Source organism: Schistocerca piceifrons, chromosome 2 (genome assembly GCF_021461385.2).
Source record: "Schistocerca piceifrons isolate TAMUIC-IGC-003096 chromosome 2, iqSchPice1.1, whole genome shotgun sequence".
Lineage (NCBI taxonomy): Eukaryota > Metazoa > Arthropoda > Insecta > Orthoptera > Acrididae > Schistocerca > Schistocerca piceifrons.
The window spans coordinates 435599525-435613252 of record NC_060139.1 but is presented as its reverse complement, the minus strand read 5'-3'; the positions used below and the strand labels follow the sequence as shown (position 1 = coordinate 435613252).

The 13728-nt window shown below is 45.4% G+C and overlaps 1 protein-coding gene across 1 annotated transcript in view; it reads right to left on the bottom strand.

The window, feature by feature from the left end:
* LOC124776316 (esterase FE4-like) overlaps positions 1-13728 on the bottom strand; it is a 79812-nt gene that overhangs the window by 26909 nt on the left and 39175 nt on the right. Inside the window, exons 5-7 of the mRNA XM_047251251.1 lie at positions 10902-11101; positions 7281-7446; positions 2504-2676 (exon numbers count right to left, since the gene is read on the bottom strand). Of these exons, the coding sequence (XP_047107207.1) occupies positions 2504-2676; positions 7281-7446; positions 10902-11101 (539 nt within the window). The remainder of the gene's footprint in view (positions 1-2503; positions 2677-7280; positions 7447-10901; positions 11102-13728) is intronic.

The window sequence follows — 13728 nt, the reverse complement described above, 5'->3', positions numbered from 1 at the left end:
AAACCTAACTAACCTAAGGACATCACACACATCCATGCCCGAGGCAGGATTCGAATCTGCGACCGTAGCAGTCCCGCGGTTCCGGACTGCGCGCCTAAATCCAAAGAGGTTCTGGTCGTATGTGAAGTATGTTAGCGGCAAGAAACAAGCCTTCCGAAATGCCTTCAGAAAAGAAGACGAAATAAATATTCCAGAATTCGAATCGAGAACAGCTGCCAACAGGAGTAACGTAGAAGTAAATATCCTCGGAGTAGTGAAGCAACTTAAATCACTTAATAATAGCAAGTCTTCTGGTCCAGACTGTATAACAATTAGGTTCCTTTCGGATTATGCTGATGCATTAGCGCCATACTTAACAATCATATATAAACGTTCGCTCGACGAAAGATCCGTACCCAAAGACTGGGAAGTTGCACAGGTTACACCAATATTCAAGAAAGGTAATAGGAGTAATCCACTAAATTACAGGCCCATATCGTTAACGTCGATATACAGCAGCATTTTGGAACATATACTGTGTTCGAACATTATGAATTACCTCCAAGAAAACGCTCTATTGACACACAGTCAACATGGGTTTAGAAAACATCGTTCCTGTGAAACACAACTAGGTCTTTGTTCACATGAAGTGTTGAGTGCTATTGACAAGGGATTTCAGATCTATTCCGTATTTCTGGATTTCCGGAATACTTTTGGCACTGTACCACACAAGCGGCTCGTAGTGAAATTGCGTGCTTACTGAATATCGTCTCAGTTATATGACTGGATTTGTGATTTCCTGTCAGAGAGCTCACAGTTCGTAGTAACTGACGGAAAGTCATCGAGTAAAACATAAGTGATTACTGGTCTTCCGCAAGGTAGTGTTATAGGCCCTTTGCTGTTCCTTATCTATATAAGCGATTTGGGAGGCAATCTGAGCAGCCGTCTTCGGTTGTTTGCAGATGACGCTGTCGGTTATCGACTAATAAAGTCAAGAGATCAAAACAAACTGCAAAACGATTTAGAAAAGATATCTGAATGGTGCGGAAAGTGGCAGTTGACCCTAAATAACGAAAAGTGTGAGGTCATCCACTTGAGTGCTAAAAGGAACTCGTTAAACTTCGGTTATACGATAATCAGTCTAATTTAAAAGCCGTAAGTTCAACTAAATACCTAGGTATTACAATTACGAACAACTTAAATTGGAAGGAACACATAGAAAAATTGTGGGGAAGGCTAACCAAAGACTGCGTTTTATTGCCAGGTCACTTAGAAAATGTAACAGACCTACTGAGGAGACTGCCTACACTACGCTTATCCGTCCTCTTTTAGAATACTGCTGCGCGGTGGGATCCTTACCACATAGGATTGACGGAGTACATCGAAAAAGTCCAAAGAATGGCAGCACGTTTTGTATTACCGCAAACTGTTGTAGAAATGATACAGGATTTGGGCTGAACATTATTAAAAGAAAGGCGTTTTTCGTTGCGACGGAATCTTCTCACAAAATTCCAATCACCAACTTTCTCCTCCGAATGCGAAAATAATTTGTTGACACCGACCTACATAGGGAGAAACGATCACTACGATAAAATAAGGGAATTCAGAGCACGTACGAAAAAATATAGGTGTTCATTCTTTCCGCGCGCTATACGAGATTGGAATAATAGAGAATTGTGAAGGTGGTTCAATGAACCCTCTTCCAGGCACTTAAATGCGATTTGCAGAGTATCCATGTAGATGTAGATGTAGAAACTTGTCGGTACTCACAGGGAGCATTATTTCAATCAACAGCAATGGAATTCGAACTTAAGACCGGAAGCTTGCCAAAGACGAGGGACACATTGCAAGTTGTCTCAAGCTTCATCTATGTGTGTACTTTGCGCTTTAGCACTTATTGTAATTAACGCAAAATATGGAAGAGATACTTGATTTATACCGTATGGAGCAAAATATTATTCTTTTTCATATAAGGGATGCACACAGAGTACATCGGTTTCCATAAAACAAAGACAAATTGCTAAAGGGACGATAATTCAGAAAATTGTATGGCGACTGTGAAGAAAGTTTGGAAATGTGCGCGAAAACGCTGTCTCAGCTGCCTTCTCTCATACAGTTGTGTGATATTTACAGATGACACAGTATCAGAAAGATGCCCTAGGGTTTATGATGTAGTAATGTGAATAGCTGCAGTGGTGACAATTTAATGTTTTCTTCTGCGCTGTATCTGATCCAGTGGTTCCGATATTTTATGGAAACTAGTGTAGTTACCCAATACTACCGTTGCTCTTTTCGGGTAACAAAACATTGCGTTGCTACAAGCAGTCGAAAATACATTTCCTGAACGTTAGCAATCGACATTCTATTACTATTGCAAATTTGATCTGTTACTGATAAGGACATCTGGCTGGCTTTACCACCTGTGGATTACCTTATAAACAATGAGTGTATTATCTGCACACGATTTGCTCATTTTGATCAAAAAGACACCAGTCGTCAAAGGAGTTGTATGGGAATTGCTTACCATGCAAAGCTCCTTCATAGTTTCCATACAAATCGCTCGGTCTCCGAAGTAGAAACTGCGTATCTGCTCTGCCACTGCATCCCTGTCCTCGCCTCTGCACCCGAGGTTGTATGGAATGAGTAGCCGGTGGTTCACAGCGTAATTCGTTACGATCTTCGGCTCCTTCAGCAGACCTGTGAAGAAAACACCAACAAGAAATGAAAATTACCTGACAGGGTGGCGATTGGACAAAATGCCATTTTGCAGCAGATTAAGTCCGTCACTGCCATACGTTCAGAACTACCGAATTATGTCTGAAGATATAAGAATTCAAAGATTATTTGAGCTGAGCCTTGTCATCGTAATACAGAAAAGTGACGAGGGCATATACACTCTAAGACAAAATGTAAACAACGCACCATGAGGGAATTATCCGAACAGGACGGAAGTCGGTAGATACGATGTATACTCAGAGACAAGCAAAAAATTACAATTTCAGGAAAACTGGATGATTTATTCTTAAGAAAAAGTTTAATAAATTGAGCACATCAATAGTGCGTTGGGCCACCACTGGCCCTTATGGAAATACTTTTTCGGCATCGCGTTGATTGACAGAGTTGTTGGAAGCCCTGTTGAGGGATATCGTGCAAAACTCTTTCTAATTGGAGCGTTAGATGGTCACAATCACGAGCTGGTTAGAAGCCCCTGTCCATAGTGCTCTGAACGTTTTTCATTATGGAGTGATCCGGCGACTTTGCTGGCCAAGGTAGGGTTTGTCAAGCACGAAGGCAAGCAGTAGAAACTCTCTGCGTGTGCGGACGGGCATTATTTTGGTGAAATGTAAGACTAGGATGTCTTGCCATGAATGGTAACAAAACGGCGCGTAGAATATTGTCGACGCACTTCTGTGCTGTAAGGGTGAAGTAGATGATGACCAAAGAAGACCTGCTGTGAAATAAAACGGCACCCCAGACCATCACTCCTGGTTGTTGGGCCATACGGCGGGCGACAGACAGGTTGGTCTCCCACTGGTGTCCGGGGCGTCCCCAGACACGTCTCCGCTGGTCAGCGGGGTTCAGTTCGAAGCGAGACTCGTTACTGAAGACAACTCTGCTCCAGTCAATGAGCTTCCCGGCTTAAGACTTGTTGTGAGAAGGCCAGGACACAGTGGGATAGCAACCTGACTATCGCCCACCACAGAACCTGACAGCCAGGAGTGAGGATGGTCTGGGGTGCCACCTGTTTTATTGTCATCGGCGACACTCTTACAGCACAGTGGTAAGTCGAAGATATTTTACACCCCGTTTCGTTGGCCTTCATAGCAAGCCATGCTGTCCTTACATTTCTGCCAACTCGCAGACGACGTGAGTTTCTGCTGCTTGTCTTCTTGCTTGCCTAAAACTACCTTGGCCAACAAGGTCGCCAGATCACTCCCCAAATGAACGTTTGGAGCATTATGGGCAGGGCTCTCCAACCATTTCGGTGTTTTGACTATATAACGCGCCAATTGGACAGAATATGGCACGACATCCATCAGGAGCACACCCAACAAGTCTGTCACTCAATGCGAAGCCGAATAAGTGCTTGTATAAGGCCCAGAGGTGGGCCAACGTATTACTGGCTTACTCAGCTGGTGAATCTCTTTCCTCCTGAATAAATTATCCAATTTTTCTGTAATTGTAAGCACTTTTTTGTTCCTACGTGCACATCACATCTACCGTTTTCCAGCCCATTCGGATAATACCCATATAGTACGTTTTTCTTCATTTTTTCATTTTTTGTCTCAGAGTGTATATTAAAATTACCGTGGGACCAGTCTAAGAATTCATAGGTGAAATCTTTTCAATCTAATTATACACAGAAGATTAAATACGAAAATGGAAGAGGTACTAGACGAAGGACAGTTCTACTTCAAAATAGAAATGAGGCCGGAAAGTAATTCTGATTTCGCACTTAGTAACGGAAAAAAGCGACAAGATGAACCGTGATCCCTACTTAGTTAATTCACCGGAAAAGAATGTTAGTCTCCGCCTTAAAAGCGCACAGTGCTTGATTTGATTCGCTGCAAATGGTGTAGAACTACTATCAGGCGATCATGTCAAACTGTGTTGTCTGTTGTTGATAGAAGTATTGATAGTGAAATGAGGTGTGTGTGTTTGGGGGAGGGGGGGAGGGGTGCCAGTTGGTTATTACATTGTGTCCCAGTTCCTCTAGGACTGCTTGTGTGAAATTCCATGATGCAATAATGTCTCGTGACGAGTTGCGGCGTTACGATCCTTGAAGTGTGAACAACAACCGTGCAGGAGGTCAAAGCTCTAGCATCGTTGCATCAGGCCCCACCATGACAACGCGCCAGTACACAAAGCGAAGATCGTGCGCTAGCGGATCACTCCTGGATCACCCCCCCAGATTTGGCCACAGCCGACATCTAGTTGTTCCCCAGATAGACATTAGGAATGAGAGGACCCCGTTACGGCGCACTTAAGGATATCCAGGACATCTGTACTGCAGTACTAAATGCAGTTTTTCAAAAAAGGACTGCAATTACAGTTTCAAAACACTTTTAAAACGATTTCAGCTCTGCTTTGATTCAGGGGGAGACTATTTTGAATAAATATAGTGATTTTGTGAACATAAGAAACGACATTTAATTTTTAAAACCATAGTCTTAACGGAACTGTGATACACTGCGCATACGATCAGCGCATTTAGATGAGTCGATACGGAAACGTGACATAGTGGCAGTAAGGAGATATTGTGTTCAGGCGTGCCCATGACTACACCACTATTAAAATTGCTCGACTTGATGGTGTGTCAACGCAGAATGTCCCAACGCCTCTACAAGTAATGGCGCATCAATCGTAGTCATGTAACACAGCGTAAGAATATTGGACGTAAAAAAGATAGTAACAAACCGTCAGGGGGCTGAAGACGGATGTCCCTCCTTGTCAGTGACAATCTATTTCATATGCGACAAGAATTGCACTGTCAACGAAAGCAGGTCCATCTCGCCCAGTTTCCGAGCGAACACTGTGGAGGAAACTTCATGCAGTGGACGTTTGGGGCCGGGTGACTCACGAAAGTCCATTGCTCACGAAGGCACATATAGCTGCGCATCTTCAGTGGATCAAACAACACAGAAACTGGACAGTAGTTGACTGAGTGGTGCGACGAGTCGTGGTTTTGCTTCTTTTCAGAAGATGCGAGGCGTCGTGTACATCGACAGCCCGATGAGTCATTTAGCGCGTAGTGTCTCGAATGTGTAGCTCAGGCTGGAGGTGGTTCTGTGCCTATTCGGGGGTGTTGTTTGTACCATGATATGGACCCATTCATTCACTTTACTCTGAACATGAATCAAGATACTAATTTCAAAATTCTCGATGAATCAGTGTTTCAGCAGTTCGACTAGCCAACTTAGTCCCGTAAAAAGTGGCTGGGATTATTTGGAATAGCGAGTGAAATATGCACGGGGAGTTCAATAAGTAATGCAACACTTTAGTCTGACAGTAGGTTGGATTTATTCAGGATCACAATACACCGTATTATTCTCAACTCTTTTGGCTACAAAACCGTATTTTTCGACGTAATCTCCGTTCAGTGCGACTGCCTTACGCCACCTTACTGGGAGAGCATATATGTCCGCATGGTACCGCTCTACTCGTTTACGTCGGAGCAAACGTGTTGCTGCTTCAATAACCTCCCCACCGTCCACGTACTGCTTCCTGCGGAGTGCATCACTTCATTGGGCCAAACAGATGGAACTCCGAAGGTGCGAGAATCGGGCTGTAGGGTGATGAGGAAGAATAGTCCACAGAATTATGTGAGTACCTTCGGGTGCGCAGACTTGTGCGAGACCTTGCATTGTCATGGAGAAGGAATTTCGTTTGAATTTTTGTGGTGACGAACAGACATAAGTTGTTTCTTCAATTTCCTGAGAGTAGAATTACACACTTCAGAGTTGATCGTTACACCATGAGGCAGAACATCAAACACGATGCCTTCAGGGTCCCAGAAGATCCTCACCTCGACTTTACCGGCTGAGGGTGCAGCTATGAACTTTTTCTTCAGAGAAGAGGTGGCTTGGCGCAACTCCATGGATTGCTGTTTTGCCTCTGGTTCTGTGACGATGTTCGCCAAAATATTGTCACGATCAGCCTCGTAATGCCCAAACAATTCCGCACAGATGGTCCTTCGTTGCTCTTTATGCTCTTCTGTTAGGTGGCGAGGAATCCAGCGGAAATACACCTTTCAGTACCCCAACTGGTAGATGAGTATGCCAACACTAACAACAGAGACGTACAGATGTGCAGCAACGTGTTTGACAGTGATCCGTCGATCACCTCGGATGAGAGTGTCCGCAGTTTCCAACATAATAGGAGTCACAGCTGGGTGCGCCCTGTGTGCGAGAGATCGGACAAGCTTGCTCGACCTTGTTGCGATGATGATAGACGCCTAGCCCGACGACTCACCCTGCTTTTGTTCAGTGCCAGGACTGCCTAGACATTTTGCAAGCGCCTGTGTATATCTGCGATGCTCTGGTTTTCCGCCAAAAGAAACTCAATGATAGCTCTCTGCTTGCAACGCGTGTGATGCTACAGACGAACGTTAAACAAAATTAAAATTGAAATGTAAGGCTGTTGCTCTCTCAGACAGTACATTTTTCAGATGGTATATCAGGATATTTCTACAGACGCTCGAAGTATTCTGAGTCGTGTATTATTCATCAATACTCACTTAAAGGCACTTCGTAAAAAAAGAGAGTAGCAGGTTGTACAGCTAAAGTGGAGGCTCTGCCGACCTGGGAGAAAGAGTGAGCCCTCGAAGGCGGTGGCGCCCGTGATGAGCGGCAGCTGCTGGAAGTCGCCGCTGCGCAGGATGTCCTCGGGGTGGCGCGTCAGGAAGGCGCCCTCTCCCGCCGGCTCCACGGTGCCCACGAAGGGGAACATCAGCCCACGCGCCTTGTCCTGCAACCGCCCGACACGCCCATATAACGTACAGTTGCCTTTACTCGAAGGGTGAGAGCGAGCGCCACAATTTCGCTATTATCTACGACATTTAATTTATAAACTTCAATAAGCCGAATTATGGTGCTACAGCTACACTTAGAATTCTTTCCCTATCGTCACCACCTACTAGACGTGGCGTCTACAACTAATAGCTCGTAACTTATACAGAATGGTCAAAAACAGTCTCGAAAACTTGTAAGAGGGTGCTGTGCTGAGAAATAATTGTTAAGGAAAAAATTTGATACGTTCCGCCGTTTGGGGAGTTATTTAACACTGAAGTTCGGCAATCAGGTCGTAACGTGTGCAAATCAAAGCAGCCTGCCATAGACGGTGTCGTGAAACGTGTTCTTCGTTTGGTTTCCTCAAACCGAACACACGTAGCTTTTGCTCACCTCGCTTAAATTTAAAACTTCTGAAAGAGGCACATTTTAACTGATAATGAACATTTCTACAAGTGGTAACTTACCCACCCACAGATGCCTTACATTACCGCATTTTACCACATGTAAGTGCTTAAATTTGAGCTCGCAACGACCTGATGGGCTAACTTCAATGATAAACGACTCGGAAAAAGCGCAACGTATCACCTTTTTTTCTTTACAATTATTTCTCAACACAGCCTCATCTGCAACACCCTTACACGCTTTTCAAACTGTATAACATGGTGTTCATTCGCGACACAAAAGAAATTAAACTAATCGCATTAATAAGGAACTATTTGTCGCAGCGTATCAATGAGCTGTTTTACGGCAGAACAGTTCAGTTTACCGTCCGAACATTGCGTCCGCAGCGGTGCCGATGTGTCAACAGGCACGGCGTGTGTCGTAAGCCAGTATGCTCGGAGAGGAGGCCGGCGGAAACAGCGAGCACAGCAGGGCAGTGCGTGACTGCGAGCGATTCAGCAGGTAGCGTGAGACAGAGACAGAACAATCAGGCGGGACTCAGTGCGCCTCCGTAACGTTATGCAAGACACATGATTCGATTCGCAACTTCATGCACTGTTGGTTTGTCAAGGGGGCTAATGTACCGACACAAATCGTTAAACAAACGTAGCAATAGGAGAGACTGTTAACGGCTGGGACTAAAGGAAGAGGGTCCGGTCATTATGAATGATGTTTAATAGCAAAACCCCTTCCCCACCCGTAAAAAAAAAAAATTCTCCAGCTGACAGACCAGTAATGACTCTATCAGAATCATCGATGGCGTTCAAGCCCGTAGCGCTAGATTGTCTGATTACTGTTAGGTGGCCAGCTGGTGTGGCCGTGCAGTTCTAGGCGCTTCAGTCTGGAGCCGCGTGACCGCTACGGTCGCAGGTTCGAATCCTGCCTCGGACATGGATGTGTGTGATGTCCTTAGGTTAGTTAGGTTTAAGTAGTTCCAATTTCTAGGGGACTGATGACCACAGCTGTTAAATCCCATAGCGCTCATAGCCATTTGAACCATTTGAACCACTGTTAGGTAACAGTTTGTGCACGATTGTTCCATCTCTACAGCACATATCCGCTACACTGCCGCCCGTGAGCTACCCAAGAGACTGCCATGACGTTTTAATGTCGCAGCCTCCGATCCACCACCGGCTTGCTGCAGGGTGGGTCACGATCGGCGAACAGCACGACATCACGACGACGCAGTCACTTGATGGGCAATAGCGCGGCTCATCGCGATGACCCAACACGGCAAAATTCAGAGCCTGCTACTGCAATAGTGTCGGAAAACACGGCATCCGACAACTCCACGCGGTGTGGGAAGGCGAGAGGAGCCTTGGGAGCGACCGAGCACTGCCACGTCGTCTCGTAGGTCCAATCAGGACCACAGCAGCAGACAGACGTGAGAGTCCGACCCAGGACCTAGGAGAGAACGGAAGACGCCGTCTGAATTGTAAAATTACTGAATAAACATGTATTACAACTCATTCTTTTATTACGGCGTCTGATAACGCGCCCAGAAACCTACCACGACCACCTGAACACAGTAGGGGCATCAGCCGGGACTGCTGGCTCTTAGAGCGCTGTTGTTTGTCGATCCTGATCTGAGTCCTTACACCATGGCACGTTTCATCAAAACAGATTCATTTCAGTGGCAGCTGACGAACAGTTCACTATAGAAACTTCCTGGCAGATTAAAACTGTGTGCCGGACCGAGACTCGAACTCGGGACCTTTGCCTTTCGCGGGCAAGTGCTGTACCAACTGAGCTACCCAAGCACGACTCACGCCCCGTCCTCACAGCTTTACTTCTGCCAGTGCCTCGTCTCCTACGTTCCAAACTTTACAGAAGCTCTCCTGCGAACCTTGCAGAACTAGCACTCCTGAAAGAAAGGATATTGCGCAGACATGGCTTTGCCACAGCCTGGGGGATGTTTCCAGACTGAGATTTTCACTCTGCAGCGGAGTGTGCGCTGATATGAAACTTCCTGGCAGATTAAAACAATGTACCGGACCGAGACTCGAACTTGGGACCTTTGCCTTCCGCGGGCAAGTGCTCTACCAACTGGCTACCCAAGCACGACTCGCGCCCCGTTCACGCCGAGTTGGAGTCTCGGCCCGGCACACAGTTTTATCTGCCAGGAAGTTTCATAACAGCGCACACTCCGCTGCAGAGTGAAAATCTCAGTCTGGAAACATCCCCCAGGCTATGGCAAAGCCATGTCTCCGCAATATCCTTTCTTTCAGGAGTGCTAGTTCTGCAAGGTTCGCAGGAGAGCTTCTGTAAAGTTTGGAATGTAGGAGACGAGGTACTGGCAGAAGTAAAGCTGTGAGGACGGGGCGTGAGTCGTGCTTGGGTAGCTCAGTTAGCAGAGCACTTGCCCGCCAAAGGCAAAGGTCCCGAGTTCGAGTCTCGGTCCGGCACACAGTTTTAATCTGCCAGGAAGTTTCATATCAGCACACACTCCGCTGCAGAGTGAAAATCTCATTCAGTTTACCATAGGTTTCTTTGCGCCATGTTTGAAGTCAAACACGATGGGATCCCACCGCGTCTTAAACGTAAATGGCGTTGCAGGTATGTTTCGAGTACTGGAAGGAAGAACCTTCAAATATTGATGTGCACAAATGAGTCCTACTCCGATGGTGACCATCAGTACCAGTAAATATCTATAAGTACAAAAATTGTAGGATCGGTCGTAACTTCGATACTTCAACACTATTCAAGTGAGTCAGCTATCCCAGTTGTAATACTTCATCTTCTATCACAAATACTTTAATACTCCATAAGATGTAGTCCTCCAACTATGTACAGACGACGCAAGAATACAGCAGCGCCACTGATTTAGACGATACGCTTTTTCTGTAACTCTTCTCTCGTAACAAAATTTCCAGCTTTTGTGACAACTGTCTTATGGTTTCCATAGTTATTCCTGATTCTGTGACAGGATGTGTAGACGAGACGCCAGAACGTGGCGGACACATGACGTACCTCCTCGGTGCGACCTTGAAGAGTGTTCTCGACGAGCGCCGTGGCGGGCTGGCGCGCCAGGAAGTCGAGCAGCTGGCTGGAGTCTGTTGTCGTGAGGCCGAGGTGGGCAGCCAGCGCGAACGAGCGCTCCGGCAGCCGCGCGCTGAACGCGCCGTCGCCCACTGCCACGCCGCTCTGCGCGATCACTCGCCGGAACAGCCCTGCGGCATCGTGACAGGCAGCTCGCCATCTCAATGAGACACATGAAGTCATGCTAGGAACAACGGCAGCAATCAAAATTAAAGAAACCAAGGGAACAAAGAGAGGACGAGGTTAAGACGTTCAAAGGTTGTGAAACACGCTTGACTACAATCAAAAAAGAGACTGGAATCAAAAATCATCATTAGAAGACATTTATTTATCACTGGATGCAATACCGACAGCCATTATTCACTAAAATTCACAAATTTCTTCTGGCTAACCGAAAAAAAGACATGTGGCCACTGCAATGAAAGTGCAGCACTTCATTCTAACTATCCTTTGCCTCTTGGCTTCTTCCATGTATGCATTCGAGACATATACTGATCACACCCCCTCCTCTCTCTCTCTCTCTCTCTCTCTCTCTCTCTCTCTCTCTACGTCCATCTCTTCCTCCCCATGTCTGTCTAACTCATCCTCCAACCGCTCTCTGTTTCTTCATCTCCTCCTCTCCCTCTCTTTGTCTATTTCCTTCAACCCCTCCCTCTGACCATATTCCCCTCCCCCTCACTCTTTCCATTTCCAACTCCCGCTCTTCTTTTCCCACTTGCCCACCACCCCTGTACACCTTCCACCTCCCTCATACGTCTCCCTCTCCTCCTCCTTGCTCTATCCACCGTTTCCATTTCCATCTCAACCTGCCCTTACCCATGGTCATTGGTACACATGGTGTTGTTGTTGTGGTCTTCCGTCCTGAGACTGGTTTGATGCAGCTCTCCATGCTACTCTATCCTGTGCAAGCTTCTTCATCTCCCGGTACCTACTGCAGCCTACATCCTTCTGAATCTGCTTAGTGTATTCATCTCTTGGTCTCCCTCTACGAGCTTTACCCTCCAGTACCAAACTGGTGATCCCTTGATGCCTCAGAACATGTCCTACCAAACGATCCCTTCTTCTAGTCAAGTTGCGCCACAAACTCCTCTTCTCCCCAATTCTATTCAATACCTCCTCATTACTTATGTGATCTACCCATCTAATCTTCAGCATTCTTCTGTAGCACCACATTTCGAAGGCTTCTATTCTCTTCTTGTCTAAACTATTTATCGTCCATGTTTCACTTCCATACATGGCTACACTCCATACAAATACTTTCAGAAACGACTTCCTGACACTTAAATCTATACTCGATGTTAACAAATTTCTCTTCTTCAGAAACGCTTTCCTTGCCATTGCCAGTATACATATTATATCCTATCTACTTCGACCATCATCAGTTACTTTGCTCCCCAAATAGCAAAACTCCTTTACTACTTTAAGTGTCTCATTTCCTAATCTAATTCCCTCAGCATCACCCGACTTAATTCGACTACATTCCATTATCCTCATTTTGCTTTTGTTGATGTCCATCTTATACCCTCCTTTCAAGACACTGTCCATTCCGTTCAACTGCTCTTCCAAGTCCTTTACTGTCTCTGATAGAATTACAATGTCATCGGCAACCTCAAGGTTGTTATTTCTTCTCCATGGATTTTAATACCTACTCCGAACTTTTCTTTTGTTTCCTTTACTGCTTGCTCAATATACAGATTGAATAGCATCGGGGAGAGGCTACAACCCTGTCTCACTCCCTTCCCAATCACTGCTTCCCTTTCATGCCCCTCGACTCTTATAACTGCCATCTGCTTTCTGTACAAATTGTAAATAGCCTTTCGCTCCCTGTATTTTACCCCTGCCACCTTCAGAATTTGAAAGTGAGTATTCCAGTCCACATTGTCAAAAGCTTTTTCTTTAAGTCTACAAATGCTACAAACGTAGGTTTGCCTTTCCTTAATCTTTCTTCTAAGATAAGTCGTAGGGTCAGTATTGAATCACGTGTTCCAATATTTCTACGGAATCCTAACTGATCTTCTCCGAGGTCGGCTTCTACCAGTTTTTCCATTCGTCTGTAAAGAATTCGCGTTAGTATTTTGCAGTTGTGACTTATTAAACTGATAGTTCGGTAATTTTCACATCTGTTAACACCTGCTTTCTTTGGGATTGGAATTATTAGATGCTTCTTGAAATCTGAGGGAATTTCGCCTGTTTCATACATCTTGCTCACCAGATGGTAGAATTTTGTCAGGACTAGCTCTCCCAGGGCTGTCAGTAGTTCTAATGGAATGTTGTCTACTCCCAGGGCCTTTTCTCGACCTAGGTCTTTCAGTGCTCTGTCAAACTCTTCACGCAGTATCATATCTCCCATTTCATCTTCATCTACCTCCTCTTCCATTTCCATAATATTGTCCTCAAGAACATCGCTCCTGTATAGACCGTCTATATACTCCTTCCACCTTTCTGCTTTCCCTTCTTTGCTGCGCTCTTAATATTCATGCAAGTGGCTCTCCTTTCTCCAAAGATCTCTTTAATTTTCCTGTAGGCAGGATCTATCTTACCTCTCGTGAGATAAGCCTCTACATCCTTACATTTGTCCTTTAGCCATCCCTGCTTAGCCATTTTTCACTTCCTGTCGACCTCATTTTGTATTCCTTTTTTCCTGCTTCACTTACTGCTTTTTTATATTTTCTTCTTTCATCAATTAAATTCAGTATCTCTTCTGTTACCCAAGAATTTCTACTAGCCCTCGTCTTTTTACCTTCTTGATCCTCTGCTG